General features: G+C 52.3%; 1 protein-coding gene across 2 annotated transcripts; it reads left to right on the top strand.

The window, feature by feature from the left end:
- The first annotated feature begins 3,087 nt into the window (after nucleotides 1–3,087).
- RHBDD3 (rhomboid domain containing 3) lies at nucleotides 3,088–18,723 on the top strand. 2 transcript variants are annotated; one of them, XM_061581041.1, is made up of 7 exons: nucleotides 3,088–3,667; nucleotides 3,818–3,895; nucleotides 9,110–9,334; nucleotides 11,819–12,064; nucleotides 14,636–14,780; nucleotides 16,915–17,355; nucleotides 18,282–18,723. In XM_061581041.1, exons 1-7 carry the CDS (start codon nucleotides 3,520–3,522, stop codon nucleotides 18,523–18,525), a joined length of 1,527 nt encoding a protein of 508 aa, XP_061437025.1. In that variant the 5' UTR covers nucleotides 3,088–3,519; the 3' UTR covers nucleotides 18,526–18,723. The 2 variants fall into 2 exon arrangements, with proteins under 2 accessions (XP_061437025.1, XP_061437026.1); XM_061581042.1 differs by lacking the exon at nucleotides 3,818–3,895.
- The last annotated feature ends 127 nt before the right edge of the window (nucleotides 18,724–18,850 follow it).

Below are 18,850 nucleotides of genomic sequence, written 5' to 3'. Positions count from 1 at the left end.
AGCACGCGTTTAATCCCCAGCTTACGAACATCGACACCAAAGACCTCGACTTACGAACACGTCATTAAAACATGTGCACGGACACCTCCACTTAGGGAACACTCCCCACTTACGAACACTGACACAAACATGCGGCTTCCTTGAACTCCTTTTTTAAAAAAGATTTTTCGGACATTAACTTAAAAATGCAAACAGGACCGCATAGTGCTGGGCATGTGTGTCTGTGTGTGTCTGTGTGTTTGTGTCTGTGTGTGTTTGTGTGTGTGTGTCACCTGCACAGATGCCATATTTTTTGTCCGTCTGCTACAGCAGAGGTGTAGGGAATTGCAACAGGACCTACATCTCTGCTTTATTGACCTGGTCAAGGCCGATGATACCATCAGTAGGCCTGGGCTCTGGGTTGTTCTTCGTGCTTTTGGTGTCCCTGACCCTCTGCTCACGATCATTAAGGACCTTCATGATGATGAGCGGGCCCGGGTAAAACTACGTGGCCGGGAGTCGGAGACATTCCCTGTACACCTTGGGGTGCGACAGGGATGTCCTCTGGCTCCCACATTATTTAACATCTATTTTGACCACGTGGTTCGTGAAGCCTTCAATGGCTGTACCGGGGGAATTTCCATTTGGTACAAATATACAGTGAGGGAAAAAAGTATTTGATCCCCTGCTGATTTTGTACGTTTGCCCACTGACAAAGAAATGATCAGTCTATAATTTTAATGGTAGGTTTATTTGAACAGTGAGAGACAGAATAACAACAAAAAATCCAGAAAAAAGCATGTCAAAAATGTTATAAATTGATTTGCATTTTAATGAGGGAAATAACTATTTGGCTGATCGATGCCCGGGTGCGATCAAGGGATGTCTCCCTATTGGTCAACCACGTTATGTATGCCGATGATTTGGTAATAGCTGCTCATTCAGAGGAGGAGTTGGAGACGCTGCTGCTGAGACTGGAGCGTGCCACTAAGAGGTGGGGCCTTACCATCAGCCCCACCAAAATTAAGCACCTACCTGGGTATTTTGTACCATCGGACACTCCACCCCCACAACTCCAAATCGGTGATGGGGCAGTAGTGGAGAGAGTGGAGAGTTTCCCGTACCTGGGCAGTGTGCTTATGACCGGCTCTACTATACACTACACTTCTATACACTACTATACACTACACTACTATAAACTACACTACTATACACTACACACTACACTATACTACTATATACTACACTATACACTACTATACACTACACTACTACACTGCTATACACTACACTACTATACACTACACACTATACACTACTATACACTACACTACTATACACTACACTAAACACTACACTACTATACACTACACACTATACACTACACTACTATACACTACACTACTATACACTACACTACTACACACCACACTACTATACACTACACTACTATACACTACTATACTATACACCACACTACTATACTATACACCACACTATACATTACACTATTATACACTACATTACTATACACTGCACTATACACTACACTATACACTACGCTATACACTACTATACTATACATTACTATAAACTACACTACTATACACTACACTACTACACTGCTATACACTACACTACTATACACTACACACTATACACTACTATACACCACACTATACATTACACTAAACACTACACTACTATACACTACACACTATACACTACACTACTATACACTACACTACTATACTATACACCACACTATACATTACACTACTATACACTACATTACGATACACTGCACTATACACTACACTATACACTACTATACTATACACTACTATACACTACACTACTATACACCACACTATACACTACACACTACACTACTACACACCACACGAGTGCTGTACTTGTAACGTTCTGTTCACGTGACAAACCCCCCCCGGTTCCTCGTCGGCTGTGGAGTGGTTTGACTTCACGACCCACAAACACAAAACTCTCTGCTGTGGATTCCATTAGTTCGTTGGGACATCACAATTCCCGATTGTATTAGTAACCAGAAATGTGTTCAATAACTCACCCACCCACCCCTCCCCTCCCTCCCTCCCTCCCTCCCTCCACCCACCCACCCCTCCCTCCACCCACCCACCCACCCACCCCTCCCTCCACCCACCCACCCACCCACCCCTCCCTCCACCCACCCACCCACCCACCCCTCCCTCCACCCACCCACCCACCCACCCCTCCCTCCACCCACCCACCCACCCCTCCCTCCACCCACCCACCCACCCACCCCTCCCTCCACCACCCACCCACCCACCCCTCCCTCCACCCACCCACCCACCCACCCCTCCCTCCCTCCCTCCCTCCACCCACCCACCCACCCCTCCCTCCACCCACCCACCCACCCCTCCCTCCCTCCACCCACCCACCCACCCACCCCTCCCTCCACCCACCCACCCACCCCTCCCTCCACCCACCCCACCCACCCCTCCCTCCACCCACCCACCCACCCACCCCTCCCTCCCTCCCTCCCTCCCTCCCTCCCTCCCTCCCTCCCTCCCTCCCTCCCTCCCTCCCTCCCTCCCTCCCTCCCTCCCTCCCTCCCTCCCTCCCTCCCTCCCTCCCTCCCTCCCTCCACCCACCCACCCACCCACCCCTCCCTTTGTTTCGTATATAATGGAGTAATGTTTACAATGTGTAAGCTTTGCAACGATATATAACAAATCAACGAAACGGCCAATGAATTGTTTATTTGAGTAATGAAATAATTTACCGACCGATACATTAGTTATCTACTTAATTGTTAAATAAATATGTTAATTAATCGATTACTCAATGAACCCAACCGCTAAATTAATCATTAATTTGTTGAATTGTATCGCTTAAGTAATTACTCGACGAATCAATTAAGCAAACGAACAGGTATTTAATAATTTATATGATTAAGATGTTAGATTCATCGATAAACTTGACAATTATCGAACAACGAAATTATTAAATCGATTAATCGATCGATTAACCAATACGCTTGCAGACATGGATTTATTTATTTATTTATCCGGGCCCGGTCGCTAGGGAAGCCTTTGTCTTGCCTAGCCCGCAACGAACAGCCGAGCTAGGCCGCGGGCACGGCAGGCTACAGTGACAACAACAAAAAACATAGCCGGCCAAACAAACTAAATAAAAAAGAAACTAATTTAACGAATAAACCCCCATTAATAATTTGTTTAATTCATTTGAAAAAAGCAACTACAGCGGAGGATTAAATAAAACTAAAAATTTCGTTGACCGGGCGGCGGGGGGGGAGGAAGGCTTTTACCGACTCTCGCCTAGTCGCCTCTGCGGGCCTGAGGCGCCCCTTCCCCCGCCGGGCGAATCTATCCGAGCGGGGGGGCGGGTGTTTTAACATAGGCCTAGATTTTTTTGTTAAAATATTAAATTTACCACTCTGTACCTAATAAACACGCGCATTACATACATAACATGTACTCTGTGAGCGTATAAACGTTTAGAGAGGTTTATTTCGGGAAAATGCGGGCGTTTTTGCCGGCCAGTGTTCCGGCGGTAACCACGATTTGGATAATCGCCGCTCTCTTTGTCGTCATCTTGACACTTTGTGGCTACGTGGACGAGACGGCGCTGGCGCTAGACCCGTCCAGAATGGGCCTCAATCTGCAAGGTGAGACCCCCTTCTGATGCCCTAATTCAGTTTAATAGTTTGCAGTAATCTTTGTGCTGTGTGTGTGTCCTGTTTCGCGTTCTCTGCATCGAGTTTAGTCAATCCCCCCCCCCCCCCCCAATGTGTGACTTGGTTTCGTCCACTGTGTAGTGAGTAAGGGCGTGTGGAATGTACCATCCACTGCGAGGGGGAAGAGTTGGTCTTCCAGAATGCGGCTCAATCTGCAACGTAAGCCCCCTTCAGAAGCTCTGATTTAGTTGAATAATTAATTCGTAATAATGTTTGTGGAGTGTGCGTACTATCTCCCATTCTCTTAATGATCGACTTTAGCTCAAATTGGATTTTGACAAACACTCTAGAGACCCATAGAGACCCACAGAGACCTACACTCATAGAGACCCATACAGACCCACAGAGACCCACACTCATAGAGACCCACAGAGACTCACACTCATAGAGACCCACACAGACCCACAGAGACCCACACTCATAGAGACCCACAGAGACCCACACTCATAGAGACCCACAGAGACTCGCACTCATAGAGACCCACAGAGACCCACAGAGACCCACACTCATAGAGACCCACAGAGACTCGCACTCACAGAGACCCACAGAGACTCACACTCATAGAGACCCACACAGACCCACACTCATAGAGACCCACAGAGACTCGCACTCATAGAGACCCACAGAGACCCACACTCATAGAGACCCACAGAGACTCGCACTCATAGAGACCCACAGAGACTCACACTCATAGAGACCCACACAGAGACCCACACTCATAGAGACCCACAGAGACTCACACTCATAGAGACCCACAGAGACCCACACTCATAGAGACCCACACTCATAGAGACCCATAGAGACCCACACTCACAGAGACCCACACTCATAGAGACCCACACTCATAGAGACCTACAGAGACTCACACTCATAGAGACCCACATAGACCCACACTCACAGAGACCCACAGAGACCCACACTCACAGAGACTCACACTCATAGAGACCCACAGAGACCCACACTCATAGAGACCCACAGAGACCCACACTCACAGAGACCCACAGAGACTCACACTAATAGAGACCCACAGAGACCCACACTCATAGAGACCCATAGAGACCCACAGAGACTCACACTCAGAGACCCACAGAGACTCACACTCATAGAGACCCATAGAGACCCACAGAGACCCACACTCATAGAGACCCACAGTGACTCACACTCATAGAGACCCACAGAGACCCACACTCATAGAGACCCACAGAGACTCACACTCATAGAGACCCACAGAGACCCACACTCATAGATACCCATAGAGACCCACACTCACAGAGACCCACAGAGACCCACACTCATAGAGACCCACAGAGACCCACACTCACAGAGACCCACAGAGACTCACACTCATAGAGACCCACAGAGACCCACACTCATAGAGACCCACAGAGACTCACACTCATAGAGACCCACAGAGACTCACACTCATAGAGACCCACAGTGACTCACACTCATAGAGACCCACAGAGACTCACACTCATAGAGACCCACAGTGACTCACACTCATAGAGACCCACAGAGACTCACACTCATAGAGACCCACAAAGACTCACACTCATAGAGACCCACAGTGACTCACACTCATAGAGACCCACAGAGACTCACACTCATAGAGACCCACAGAGACTCACACTCATAGAGACCCACAGAGACTCACACTCATAGAGACCCACAGAGACTCACACTCATAGAGACCCACAGAGACTCACACTCATAGAGACCCACAGAGACCCACACTCATAGAGACCCACAGAGACTCACACTCATAGAGACCCACAGAGACCCACACTCATAGAGACCCATACAGACACACAGGAATTATTCTTTGGTTCTTTCGGTTAAGTCACGTCTAAAGATAAAATAATAAATTAAATAATAGCATATTACGACGTTTCGATTGCAACACAAGCAATCATCATCAGGCATAAAAGAAATAGCAACAAAAATCTAACTAGAAAACTATAGACAGACATACAAGCAGACAGACATCACAAGGACACAAACGACCTCTCTCTTTGTGCCGATATGTGTCCTCTCTCTGTGTGTCCTTGTGATGTCTGTCTGCTTGTATGTCTGTCTATAGTTTTCTAGTTAGATTTTTGTTGCTATTTCTTTTATGCCTGATGATGATTGCTTGTGTTGCAATCGAAACGTCGTAATATGCTATTATTTAATTTATTATTTTATCTTTAGACGTGACTTAACTGAAAGAACCAAAGAATAACCCCTCCCCTTGTGCGTTTGGGACCTGGTATCACCCATTGGGTGTGTGCGTCAGGGCGTATGGAGTATACCATTCACTATAGGGGGTTGGAGCGGGGTTGCAGATAGAACTTGTAATATTTAGACTGGAGGAAATCCGAAGAGCTATGAAGCTCTTCAGCACAGATGTTCAGGTGGTAAGGGGGCAACGGGGTCGGAACGTTACGACAAACATTGCACAAACACGAAAATGCGTGCAAAGTATACGAAAAGTAAATACATCATTTTAAAACGCACAGATACAATTGTTGAGACCCAGACTAAAAATGCAACTATTTAAAAAGAAATGATTCTTCAGAAGCCTGACCTGGCTATCACAAATGATAGCAGCTCAACCTACTGGCTGATATAATCACCATCATCACCATCACCACCATCATCACCACCATCATCATCACCATCACCACCATCATCACCACCACCATCACCACCATCATCATCACCATCATCATAACGTGTTGACTTTTATAGCAGCAGTCAAAGACTGAACGCACGATTCTACAGACTCTGAGAGACCCACAGAGACCCACACTCTAGAGACCCATAGAGACCCACAGAGACCCGCACTCGAGAGACCCATAGAGACCCGCACTCTAGAGACCCATAGAGACCCACAGAGACCCACACTCTAGAGACCCATAGAGACCCACAGAGACCCGCACTCTAGAGACCCATAGAGACCCACAGAGACCCGCACTCTAGAGACCCATAGAGACCCACAGAGACCTACACTCATAGAGACCCATAGAGACCCACAGAGACCCGCACTCTAGAGACCCATAGAGACCCACAGAGACCCGCACTCTAGAGACCCATAGAGAGAACCCGCACTCTAGAGACCCATAGAGACCCACAGAGACCCGCACTCTAGAGACCCATAGAGACCCACAGAGACCCGCACTCTAGAGACCCATAGAGACCCACAGAGACCTACACTCATAGAGACCCATAGAGACCCACAGAGACCCGCACTCTAGAGACCCATAGAGACCCACAGAGACCCGCACTCTAGAGACCCATAGAGACCCACAGAGACCTACACTCATAGAGACCCATAGAGACCCACAGAGACCCGCACTCTAGAGACCCATAGAGACCCACAGAGACCCGCACTCTAGAGACCCATAGAGACCCACAGAGACCTACACTCATAGAGATCCACACTCATAGAGACCCACAGAGACCTACACTCATAGAGACCCATAGAGACCTACACTCATAGAGACCCACACTCATAGAGACCCACAGAGACCTACACTCATAGAGACCCACAGAGACCTACACTCATAGAGACCCATAGAGACCTACACTCATAGAGACCCATAGAGACCTACACTCATAGAGACCCACAGAGACCTACACTCATAGAGACCCACACTTATAGAGACCCACAGAGACCTACACTCATAGAGACCCACACTCATAGAGACCCACAGAGACCTACACTCATAGAGATCCACACTCATAGAGACCCACAGAGACCTACACTCATAGAGACCCATAGAGACCTACACTCATAGAGACCCATAGAGACCTACACTCATAGAGACCCACACTCATAGAGACCCACAGAGACCTACACTCATAGAGACCCATAGAGACCTACACTCATAGAGACCCATAGAGACCTACACTCATAGAGACCCACAGAGACCTACACTCATAGAGACCCACACTTATAGAGACCCACAGAGACCTACACTCATAGAGACCCACACTCATAGAGACCCACAGAGACCCACACTCATAGAGACCCACAGAGACCCACACTCACAGAGACCCACAGAGACCTACACTCATAGAGACCCACACTCATAGAGACCCACAGAGACCTACACTCATAGAGACCCACACTCATAGAGACCCACAGAGACCCACACTCATAGAGACCCACAGAGACCTACACTCATAGAGACCCACACTCATAGAGACCCATACAGACCCACAGAGACTCACTCATAGAGACCCAGAGAGACTCACACTCATAGAGACCCATACAGATCCACAGAGACTCACACTCATAGAGACCCAGAGAGACTCACACTCATAGAGACCCACAGAGACTCACACTCATAGAGACCCAGAGAGACTCACACTCATAGAGACCCAGAGAGACTCACACTCATAGAGACCCATACAGATCCACAGAGACTCACACTCATAGAGACCCAGAGAGACTCACACTCATAGAGACCCACAGAGACTCACACTCATAGAGACCCAGAGAGACTCACACTCATAGAGACCCAGAGAGACTCACACTCATAGAGACCCATACAGACACACAGAGACTCACACTCAGAGACCCACAGAGACTCACACTCATAGAGACCCACAGAGACTCACACTCATAGAGACCCATATAGACCCACAGAGACCCATAGAGACCCACAGAGACTCACACTCATAGAGACCCACAGAGACTCACACTCATAGAGACCCACAGAGACTCACACTCAGAGACCCATACAGACCCACAGAGACCCATAGAGACCCACAGAGACCCATACTATTCGTTGTTTAAACATCTTAGCCCAACTGTTTTATTGCCAGAAAGAGTAAAACGCTCTTCTTATGTTTTTATACTTTGATACTGTCGAGAAGAGATGTCCCATTTTGAACCGAGGTGGTTGACTGCTTTACACCAACACCACCACCAACACCACCACCACCATCACCACCACCGACATCACCACCACCCGCACCACCCCCACCACCACCACCGACACCACCCCCACCACCGACACCACCACCAACACCACCACCACCGACACCACCACCACCCCCACCACCGACACCACCACCACCATCACCCCCACCACCACCAACACCACCACCACCACCGACACCACCACCACCACCCCCGACCACCACCACCGACACCACCACCGACACCACCACCACCATCACCCCCACCACCACCAACACCACCACCACCACCGACACCACCACCACCACCCCCGACCACCACCACCGACACCACCACCACCCCCATCACCATCACCCCCACCAACCCTGCCACCACCAACACCACCATTACCCCCACCACCCCCACCACCACCCCTACCACCACCACCCCCACCACCACCACAATGTGTCCGCTCCCGCTCCCAGTCTACAGGCTGGTGACCCACCCCATGTGCCCCTGGGGGTTGGCGGGCCTCGTGGGGATGGGCGCCTGGGGGTGGCTCCCCTCCCCGCTGCTCGTGGGGCTGCTGGGAGTGCCTCTGGAGAGGCTCCTGGGCTCCGCACGCTTCGGCCTCCTGGCGCTACTCACCTCCCTCCTCGGAGGGCTCCTGGGCCTGGTCCTCTGGACGCTGCTGGGCCCTCCGCCAATGGGTAATAGGGGGCGGCCTGAAGGGTGTTGACTGCCTCGCCCGGTCTGCAGGAGGTCGCGGGTCGTGTTGTTGTATATCTGGAGTCTGCGTCTCTCTCTCTTGCCGTGGTGAGGTGTTAACTACCTTGCCTGGTCTACAGGTGAGATGTTGACTACCTCGCCTGGTATACAGGTGAGATGTTAACTACCTCACCTGGTATACAGGAGTTCGCGGGTCTTGTTGTATATCTGGAGTCTGCGTCTCTCTCTCTCGCTCTCTCTCGCCGTGGTGAGGTGTTGACGACCTCACCTGGTCTACAGGTGAGATGTTGACTGCCTAAGTATGGGTCTCTGTGGGTCTCTTTGAGTGTGGGTCTCTGAGTATGGGTCTCTGTGGGTGTCTATGAGTATGGGTCTCTGTGGGTCTCTTGAGTGTGGGTCTCTGTGTATGGGTCTCTGTGGGTCTCTGAGTATGGGTCTCTGTGGGTGTCTATGAGTATGGGTCTCTGTGGGTGTCTATGAGTGTGGGTCTCTGTGGGTCTCTTTGAGTGTGGGTCTCTGTGGGTCTGTATGGGTCTCTATGAGTGTGGGTCTCTATGGGTCTCTATGAGTGTGGGTCTCTGTGAGTGTGTGTCTGTATGGGTCTCTGTGAGTATGGGTCTCTATGAGTGTGAGTCTCTGTGGGTCTGTATGGGTCTCTGTGAGTGTGGGTCTCTGGGTCTCGATGGGTCTCTATAAGTATGGGTCTCTATGAGTGTGGGTCTCTGTGGGTCTCTATGGGTTTCTGTGAGTGTGGGTCTCGATGGGTATCTCTGAGTCTGCACAATCGCCATGCAGCGGCTCAGTGGGGGGCCTTGCAGCTGGCAAAGAAACAAACAAAAACCTCCGCCGTGACATTTGTGAGTGCGTGTGAGGAGCGGTGGTGCAGCGGTTGGCCCGCTGCGCATGGCGCATGTGTGGTAGTGTAGTGGGTTGGTGTGGTAGTGTAGTGGGTTGGTGTGGTAGTGTAGTGGGTTGGTGTGGTAGTGTAGTGGGTTGGTGTGGTAGTGTAGTAGGTTGGTGTGGTAGTGTAGCAGGTTGGTGTGGTAGTGTAGCGGGTTGGTGTGGTAGTGTAGTGGGTTGGTGTGGTAGTGTAGTAGGTTGGTGTGGTAGTGTAGTAGGTTGGTGTGGTAGTGTAGTAGGTTGGTGTGGTAGTGTAGTAGGTTGGTGTGGTAGTGTAGTAGGTTGGTGTGGTAGTGTAGTAGGTTGGTGTGGTAGTGTAGTAGGTTGGTGTGGTAGTGTAGTAGGTTGGTGTGGTAGTGTAGTGGGTTGGTGTAGTAGTGTAGTAGCTTGGTGTGGTAGTGTAGTGGGTTGGTGTGGTAGTGTAGTAGGTTGGTGTGGTAGTGTAGTAGGTTGGTGTGGTAGTGTAGTAGGTTGGTGTGGTAGTGTAGTAGGTTGGTTTGGTAGTGTAGTAGGTTGGTGTGGTAGTGTAGTGGGTTGGTGTGGTAGTGTAGTGGGTTGGTGTGGTAGTGTAGCGGGTTGGTGTGGTAGTGTAGTGGGTTGGTGTGGTAGTGTAGTAGGTTGGTGTGGTAGTGTAGTAGGTTGGTGTGGTAGTGTAGTAGGTTGGTGTGGTAGTGTAGTAGGTTGGTGTGGTAGTGTATTAGGTTGGTGTGGTAGTGTAGTAGGTTGGTGTGGTAGTGTAGTAGGTTGGTGTGGTAGTGTAGTAGGTTGGTGTGGTAGTGTAGCGGGTTGGCGCGCTGCGCTACGGACGCGTCGGGAGAGCCGAGGAATCGATTCCCGCTCGGGGCAACCGGTGGCGACGATCTGAACCGGCCCTGGGTCGGCTCGGCCTCAAATGCGCTGCCCGGTTGCAGCGGCGTGGAGTGAACATCGCCGCTGGGGGAGAGACAAAGGCGGCCGGGCATGGAGCTGACCGATCCCACCCCCTCTGTGTGTAGCCACAGTGCCGGTAGCCTTCATAGGCACTGCTGCTGCTGCTGCTGCGACTCGCTACTAACCGCAGCACTTGCCCCAACAGTCTCTTCGAGGCTATACGGGGAATCTTTGTTTTTTTTGGGTGGGTGAGCGAGCGGGTGGGTGACTGGGTGAGTTGCTAGGCGAGTGTCTGGGCGGGTGAGTGACTTGGTGAGTGGATGACTGGGTGGGTGAGTGAGTGGGTGAGTGACTGAGTGAGTGACTCACTCAGTCACTCACTCACTCACTCAGTGAGTGAGTGGCTGGGGGAGTGGCTGAGTGAGTGACTGAGTGAGTGAGTGACTGGGTGAGTGACTGAGTGAGTGACTGAGTGAGTGACTGAGTGAGTGACTGGGTGAGTGACTGGGTGAGTGACTGAGTGAGTGACTGGGTGAGTGACTGGGTGAGTGACTGAGTGACTGAGTGAGTTAGTGGAGTGAGTGAGTGGCTGGGGGAGTGGCTGAGTGAGTGACTGAGTGAGTGACTGGCGGGATCTTTGTTTTTTGTTCCCCCCACCCCTCCCCCCCCGCCCGCCCCCTCCCCCCCACCTCTAGGAATCCAATGGGCCCCAGCGTGGGGCCCTATTCCCGGACTCGTGGGGGCCCTCGCCTGGGCCACGTGGCCCCGGGCAGGGAACCGTCGCTATGGCGGTGGCGGCGGTGACCCCCCGGGACTCATGAAGCTCCTGGGGACGGTCCCCGCTTGGGTCCTGCCCTGGGGGGCCCTGGGGCTCTCGGAGCTGTTCGTCCCGGGGGCCCCCACCCTCACGGGGGGCCTGGCGGCCCTCGTGGGCATCGCCCGTATCCTAACCAGGGTGACGGAACCCCCGGCGGTGCTGCCCTCTCCGCTGCTGAGCGAGTTGTTGTGCAGTTGAAATCAACTGCGGCTGCTTTGTCCATTTCTGAGCGAGTGTTTGTGCAGTTGAAATCAACTGCAGCTGCTTTGTCCATTTCTGAGCGAGTGTTTGTGCAGTTGAAATCAACTGCAGCTGCTTTGTCCACTTCTGAGCGAGTGTTTGTGCAGTTGAAATAAACTGCAGCTGCTTTGTCCACTTCTGAGCGAGTGTTTGTGCAGTTGAAATCAACTGCGGCTGCTTTGTCCATTTCTGAGCGAGTGTTTGTGCAGTTGAAATCAACTGCAGCTGCTTTGTCCATTTCTGAGCGAGTGTTTGTACAGTTGAAATCAACTGCAGCTGCTTTGTCCACTTCTGAGCGAGTGTTTGTGCAGTTGAAATAAACTGCAGCTGCTTTGTCCACTTCTGAGCGAGTGTTTGTGCAGTTGAAATCAACTGCGGCTGCTTTGTCCATTTCTGAGCGAGTGTTTGTGCAGTTGAAATCAACTGCAGCTGCTTTGTCCACTTCTGAGCGAGTGTTTGTGCAGTTGAAATCAACTGCGGCTGCTTTGTCCATTTCTGAGCGAGTGTTTGTGCAGTTGAAATCAACTGCAGCTGCTTTGTTCACTTCTGAGCGAGTGTTTGTGCAGTTGAAATCAACTGCAGCTGCTTTGTCCACTTCTGAGCGAGTGTTTGTGCAGTTGAAATCAACTGCGGCTGCTTTGTCCACTTCTGAGCGAGTGTTTGTGCAGTTGAAATCAACTGCAGCTGCTTTGTCCACTTCTGAGCGAGTGTTTGTGCAGTTGAAATCAACTGCAGCTGCTTTGTCCACTTCTGAGAGAGTGTTTGTACAGTTGAAATCAACTGCAGCTGCTTTGTCCACTTCTGAGCGAGTGTTTGTGCAGTTGAAATCAACTGCAGCTGCTTTGTCCACTTCTGAGGGAGTGTTTGTACAGTTGAAATCAACTGCAGCTGCTTTGTCCACTTCTGAGGGAGTGTTTGTACAGTTGAAATCAACTGCAGCTGCTTTGTCCACTTCTGAGCGAGTGTTTGTGCAGTTGAAATCAACTGCGGCTGCTTTGTCCACTTCTGAGCGAGTGTTTGTGCAGTTGAAATCAACTGCAGCTGCTTTGTCCACTTCTGAGGGAGTGTTTGTGCAGTTGAAATCAACTGCAGCTGCTTTGTCCACTTCTGAGCGAGTGTTTGTGCAGTTGAAATCAACTGCAGCTGCTTTGTCCATTTCTGAGCGAGTGTTTGTGCAGTTGAAATCAACTGCAGCTGCTTTGTCCACTTCTGAGCGAGTGTTTGTGCAGTTGAAATCAACTGCAGCTGCTTTGTCCACTTCTGAGCGAGTGTGCAGTTGAAATCAACTGCAGCTGCTTTGTCCATTTCTGAGCGAGTGTTTGTGCAGTTCAAACCCACTGCAGCTGCTTTGTCCACTTCTGAGCGAGTGTTTGTGCAGTTGAAATCAACTGCAGCTGCTTTGTCCACTTCTGAGCGAGTGTTTGTGCAGTTGAAATCAACTGCAGCTGCTTTGTCCACTTCTGAGCGAATGTTTGTGCAGTTGAAATCAACTGCAGCTGCTTTGTCCATTTCTGAGCGAGTGTTTGTGCAGTTGAAATCAACTGCGGCTGCTTTGTCCACTTCTGAGCGAGTGTTTGTGCAGTTGAAATCAACTGCAGCTGCTTTGTCCACTTCTGAGCGAGTGTTTGTGCAGTTGAAATCAACTGCAGCTGCTTTGTCCACTTCTGAGCGAGTGGTTGTGCGTTCGTCATCTTGAACCAAGGTGATGTTACGTCCCAGTGTCTGCAAAAACTCCTTGACTTCAAACCAACACCGCAACCACCGCCATCTACACCATTACCATCACAACCACCACCATCAACACCGTTACCATCACAACCACCACCATCTACACCATTACCGTCACAACCACCACCATCTACACCATTACCATCACAACCATCAACACCGTTACCATCACAACCACCACCATCTACACCGTTACCGTCACAACCATCACCGTCAACACCGTTACCATCACAACCACCACCATCTACACCATTACCGTCACAACCATCACCATCAACACCGTTACCATCACAACCACCACCATCTACACCATTACCATCACAACCATCACTGTCAACACCGTTACCATCACAACCATGACCGTCAACACCGTTACATTCATCACCATCACAACCACGTCCATCATTTAAACCCGCTATCATCATCACCCACTCCACCACCACCACCTCCATGACCACTGCTGCCACCTCCTCCACCTCTTCCATCAACTCCATGACCACCTCCTACACCTCATCCACTACCACCACCACCTCTACCATCACCACCACCTCCACCACCTCCTCCACCACCACCACCACCTCCTCCTCCACCACCTCCTCTACCTCCACCCCCACCTCCTCCTCCACCACCTTCACCACCTCTACCTCCACCACCTCCTCCACCACCACCACCATCACCTCCACCACCTCCTCCACCACCTCCACCACCACCACCTCGCTCTCCCCAGTTCACTGTGGAATCTGCGAGCGCCTCTTCCCGTCCCCGGCGTCCCTCGCCTCCCTCGAGCGCTGGGTGGTGGTGCGCTGGGTGGTGCCTCGCTGGGTACGTGTCGTGCCCAGCCACTGCGGTCACTCGTCGCTGCCCACTCACCGGTAACGAAGACAACGCCACCCACCCACCTACCACCACCACCACCACCACCACGGGTTTGTGTCTGTTGTTGTTGTTGTGTTTCATTGTTGATGTTGTCGTGTCTGTTACGTTGTGCATTTGTTGTGTTTGTTGCAATGTGTTTGTCGTGTTGTGTTTATTGCGTTGTTTGTTGTGCTGTGATTGTTGTGTTTGTCTGCTATGATAATTGTTTTTTTACCCTTTTATCTGACAACAAAACTGACACCTTTTTTACAAGGAGTCATGTTTGCATTGACCACGATACCTGCGGTCGGAATGCAAACAAAAAACACCAACTCTGATCATGTATGTACTGCCCTTGAAATTGATTGGTCCACACCCGAGACAGCTTTTCTTAGAGCCTAGTCTCACGTGGTGTTGGACCAGATGACGCCAAAAGGCGCACAACTCAAAGACAATGCACCATCAGAGTATGAGAGCTCATCCTATGTTGTGTGTGTGTGCTATGGTTGTGTTTGTCTGCGATGTTGTGTTTGTCTGCTATGGTTGTGTGTGCTATGATTGTGTTTGTGTGCCGGACGGGCAATGCTGTCGTGGTTAGTGCTGTGGGGGGAGGGCCAATTCCAATTGACCTTTCTCCTCATGGCGCTTGTGACTACCACAGCGGCTAAATGGGGGCTCTGGACGGGTGCAAGGGGCTGGTAACCCCACCACTTTCAATTAACTTACCGTTAAATCACGACGACAAAATTTAACACCATTGGAACCTCATTTGCCAGTGAAAAATATGATAATTGGTGTTTTACCCTTTTATCTGGCAACAAAACTGACATACTTTTTTACAAGGAGTCATAACTCTGATAATGTATGCACTGTCCTTGAAGTTGATTGGTCCACACCCGAGACAGATTTCCTTAGAGCCTAGTCTCACATGGTGTTGGACCAGATGACGCCAAAAGGCGTGTTGCCACGTGGAATGTTCGAACGCTCACTGCGGAGGAGAGGCTGCCACTCCTCTGTCGGGAGCTAGACCAGTACCGCCTGGATCTCTGTGGTATTCAGGAGGTCCGGTGGACCGGTTCTGGCTCCTGCCACCATGAGGGGTGGACAGTCCTCTACTTGGGGCAGGAGACTGCCAAACAACAGGGTGTGGCTCTTCTTCTGAACAAAATAATGAAGGGGGCGTGGGAGCGTGGCGGTGAGGTGTGGGAAGCTGTAAGCCCTAGGCCGGAGGCGAGGAGTGGTGGTCGTGGTTACTTATGCCACCACTGAAGACGAACATCCGTGGAGGGATGCAGGCAAGGCCGATGAGCCAGATGCCTTCTATGACCTCCTGTCACAGGTGCTGGATAAAGTGGCCCCTCGGGATAGAGTCATCTTGTTGGGTGACTTCAATGCCCGAGTTGGTTATGATGCTGGCACCTGGTCTGGAGTAATTAGAAGGCATGGGCCAGATCAGCTCAATAACAACGGCAGGAGGCTGCTAGATTTTTGTGCAGCCTATGGGCTTGTAATTACCAACACGCTATTCCGGCATCGGCGCATCCACACTACATCATGGATGCATGCCGGGTCCAAGCAAGAGCATCTGCTGGACTACATAGTGACGGACCAGCGGATGCGAGCCCATGTCCTTGACACCAGGATCTACCGTGGAGCTGATCTGCCCACTAACCATCGACTTGTCATCTGTAAGACGCGCCTGCCATTCTTCCACTCCGGTGATGGGTGTACACCCAGGACCCCATTCAAACCCTTAGTGGGATGGTAAGCCAGGAGGCAACATCGGCCTCTGTGGAGGAGGCTTGTGAAGGACGCTGCTGGGCAGTTGGAGGCAGTCGCCCTCCAACAACAATGGAGGGCGGAGGAGCGACACTCACAACAACGAGCGGAGCTCTGGGTGGCTATAGCACAGCAAGTTGGCACAGTAGGGGGCACAGGTGGTGCATCAGCCAGTCATCTCAGTCATCTCAGTCAGTCGACCCGTGGCACCTGCTGGGTCTGCCCCGTGACCTCCTGCCAGCGGGCGTTCGACACTTCACGTGTCAGCCTCAAGGTGCACACAGCCTGGCACAAGCGTCGTGGTGACGTCACTGCCACTTAGTTGCGAATGGCGGTTGTTGTTGTTGTGTTTGTGTGCTCCCTTCCCTCCAGCTACAATCCTCCGGCGGGCTCCTACCCCACCCAGCCTCCGCCCATGTCCACCACCACCGCCGGCCCTCCTTCCCACCACCACCACAACGTCCCCACGACGTCGCATGGACGACCACCACCACCACCACCTCCTCCTGTCCACTACTGGGGCGTTGGCAGCTCCGCCATCACCACCGGCCCTCCTCCTCCCCACCACCAGCACCACCACCACCTCGCCAACGTCCCCACGACGTCACACGGACGACCTCCTCCTGTCAGCTACTGGGGCGACGGAGCGGCCGGTCGTCACGGCGACGAGGAGGAGCACGGGGAGGAGGAACGGCGACTCGACGAGGTGATGCTGAGGGCGGCCATCGCCGCCTCCCTGGCCGAGGGAGGAGGTGGAGGTGGTGGAGGTGAAGGAGTCGCAGAAATCCCACAAAACTCCGTGTCGGCGTTCAGGTGAGCTGGCGTTGTGGTGCCTCAGATGTCAGAGAAAGTTGTCGCCCCCTGTGAGTGAGTGGGTGGATGGGTGGTGTTGTGGCGCCTCAGATATCAGAGGAAGTAGTCACCCCCTGTGAGTGAGTGGGTGGGTGAGTGGATGGCGTTGTGGTGCCTCAGATATCAGAGGAAGTAGTCACCCCCTGTGAGTGAGTGGGTGGGTGGGTGGTGTTGTGGTGTCTCAGATATCAGAGGAAGTAGTCACCCCCTGTGAGTGAGTGAGTGGGTGGGTGGTGTTGTTGTGGTGCCTCAGATATCAGAGGAAGTAGTCACCCCCTGTGAGTGAGTGGGTGGGTGGGTGGTGTTGTGGTGCCCTCATTCTCCTCTCTGCTGTCCCAGCTGGAGGGATTCCGCGACGGTTTCCCTGGCAGAATGAAGTTCAACAAACACATCACCACCATCACCACCACCACCATCACTATCATCGCCATCATCACCATCATCATCATCACCACCACCACCACCACCATCACCGCCACCATCACCATCATCACCACCACCATCACCGCCACCATCACCATCATCACCACCACCATCATCACCACCACCATCACCATCATCACCACCATCACCATCATCGCCACCACCACCACCACCATCACCGCCACCATCACCATCATCGCCACCATCATCGCCACCATCACCATCATCACCACCACCATCACCACCATTGTTATAACGATCCCCCATCTGCCCCTCCCCTCTGCCCCACCCTCGTGCCCCACCCCACCTGTGCCCCTCCCCCCCCCGTGCCCCACCCCCTGTGCCCCACCCCCCCGTGCCCCCCCCCCTCCCCTGCCCCTCCCCCCGTGCCCCACCCCCCCTCTGCCCCTCCCCCCCCCGTGCCCCACCCACTGTGCCCCACCCCCCGTGCCCCCCCCCCCCAGGCTGTCCCAGCTGGAGGCGATGGGCTTCCCGCGGGCCCCCTCGGTGGTGGCGCTGGCCGCCTCACGTGGGGGCCGCGTGGAGGGGGCCGTGGGGCTGCTGGCCGAGGGGGGGGTCGGGGTGGAGGCGCGCGTCACAGCGGGACACCACAACCACCACCACCACAACCACCACCACCACAACCAGGAGGAGTGTAGCAGCCACCAGCAGCACCACCATCACGTGCACTGTCAGCATCAGCACTAGACGTGGATACTGAAACCATCATCAGCATCAGCAGCAGCATCAGCATCACCACAGGTTCTGTGTGGGGTTGAGGGGTTCTGCATCGGATGGAACATTGGCAGGGATCAGGGCTCCGTCTGGGACGCGAGGCCTCTGTCTGTCGAGCGTTTTTTAGACTCTGACGGCAGTAAACGGGGTTACGCATCACTGCTGTGGCTACGCACGTACCCGCCTTGGACTTCTTTCGCACCATACTTAGCTCGCCGTGCTGGTCTGTGGGTGTCTGAGTGTCTGTATGTGTCTCTCTGTGTGGGTCTCTGTGGGTGTCTCTGGGTCTGAGTGTCTC

The sequence above is a fragment of the Lethenteron reissneri genome, unplaced genomic scaffold (genome assembly GCF_015708825.2).
Source record: "Lethenteron reissneri isolate LAM-NWPU_2019-01 unplaced genomic scaffold, ASM1570882v1 scaffold_136, whole genome shotgun sequence".
NCBI classification, from domain to species: Eukaryota; Metazoa; Chordata; class Hyperoartia; order Petromyzontiformes; family Petromyzontidae; genus Lethenteron; species Lethenteron reissneri.
Note: the sequence above shows the minus strand (reverse complement) of the source record. Positions and strands in the feature narration are given on the sequence as shown.

Excerpts from the sequence above, each read along its gene's own strand:
- RHBDD3 (XM_061581041.1), top strand. The coding sequence starts at position 3,520 with ATGCGGGCGTTTTTGCCGGCCAGTGTTCCGGCGGTAACCACGATTTGG. Across the intron at positions 3,896-9,109 it reads AATGCGGCTCAATCTGCAAC|TCTACAGGCTGGTGACCCAC; the intron begins GTAAGCCCCCTT and ends TCCCGCTCCCAG. Across the intron at positions 12,065-14,635 it reads GGCCCTCGTGGGCATCGCCC|TTCACTGTGGAATCTGCGAG; the intron begins GTATCCTAACCA and ends CGCTCTCCCCAG.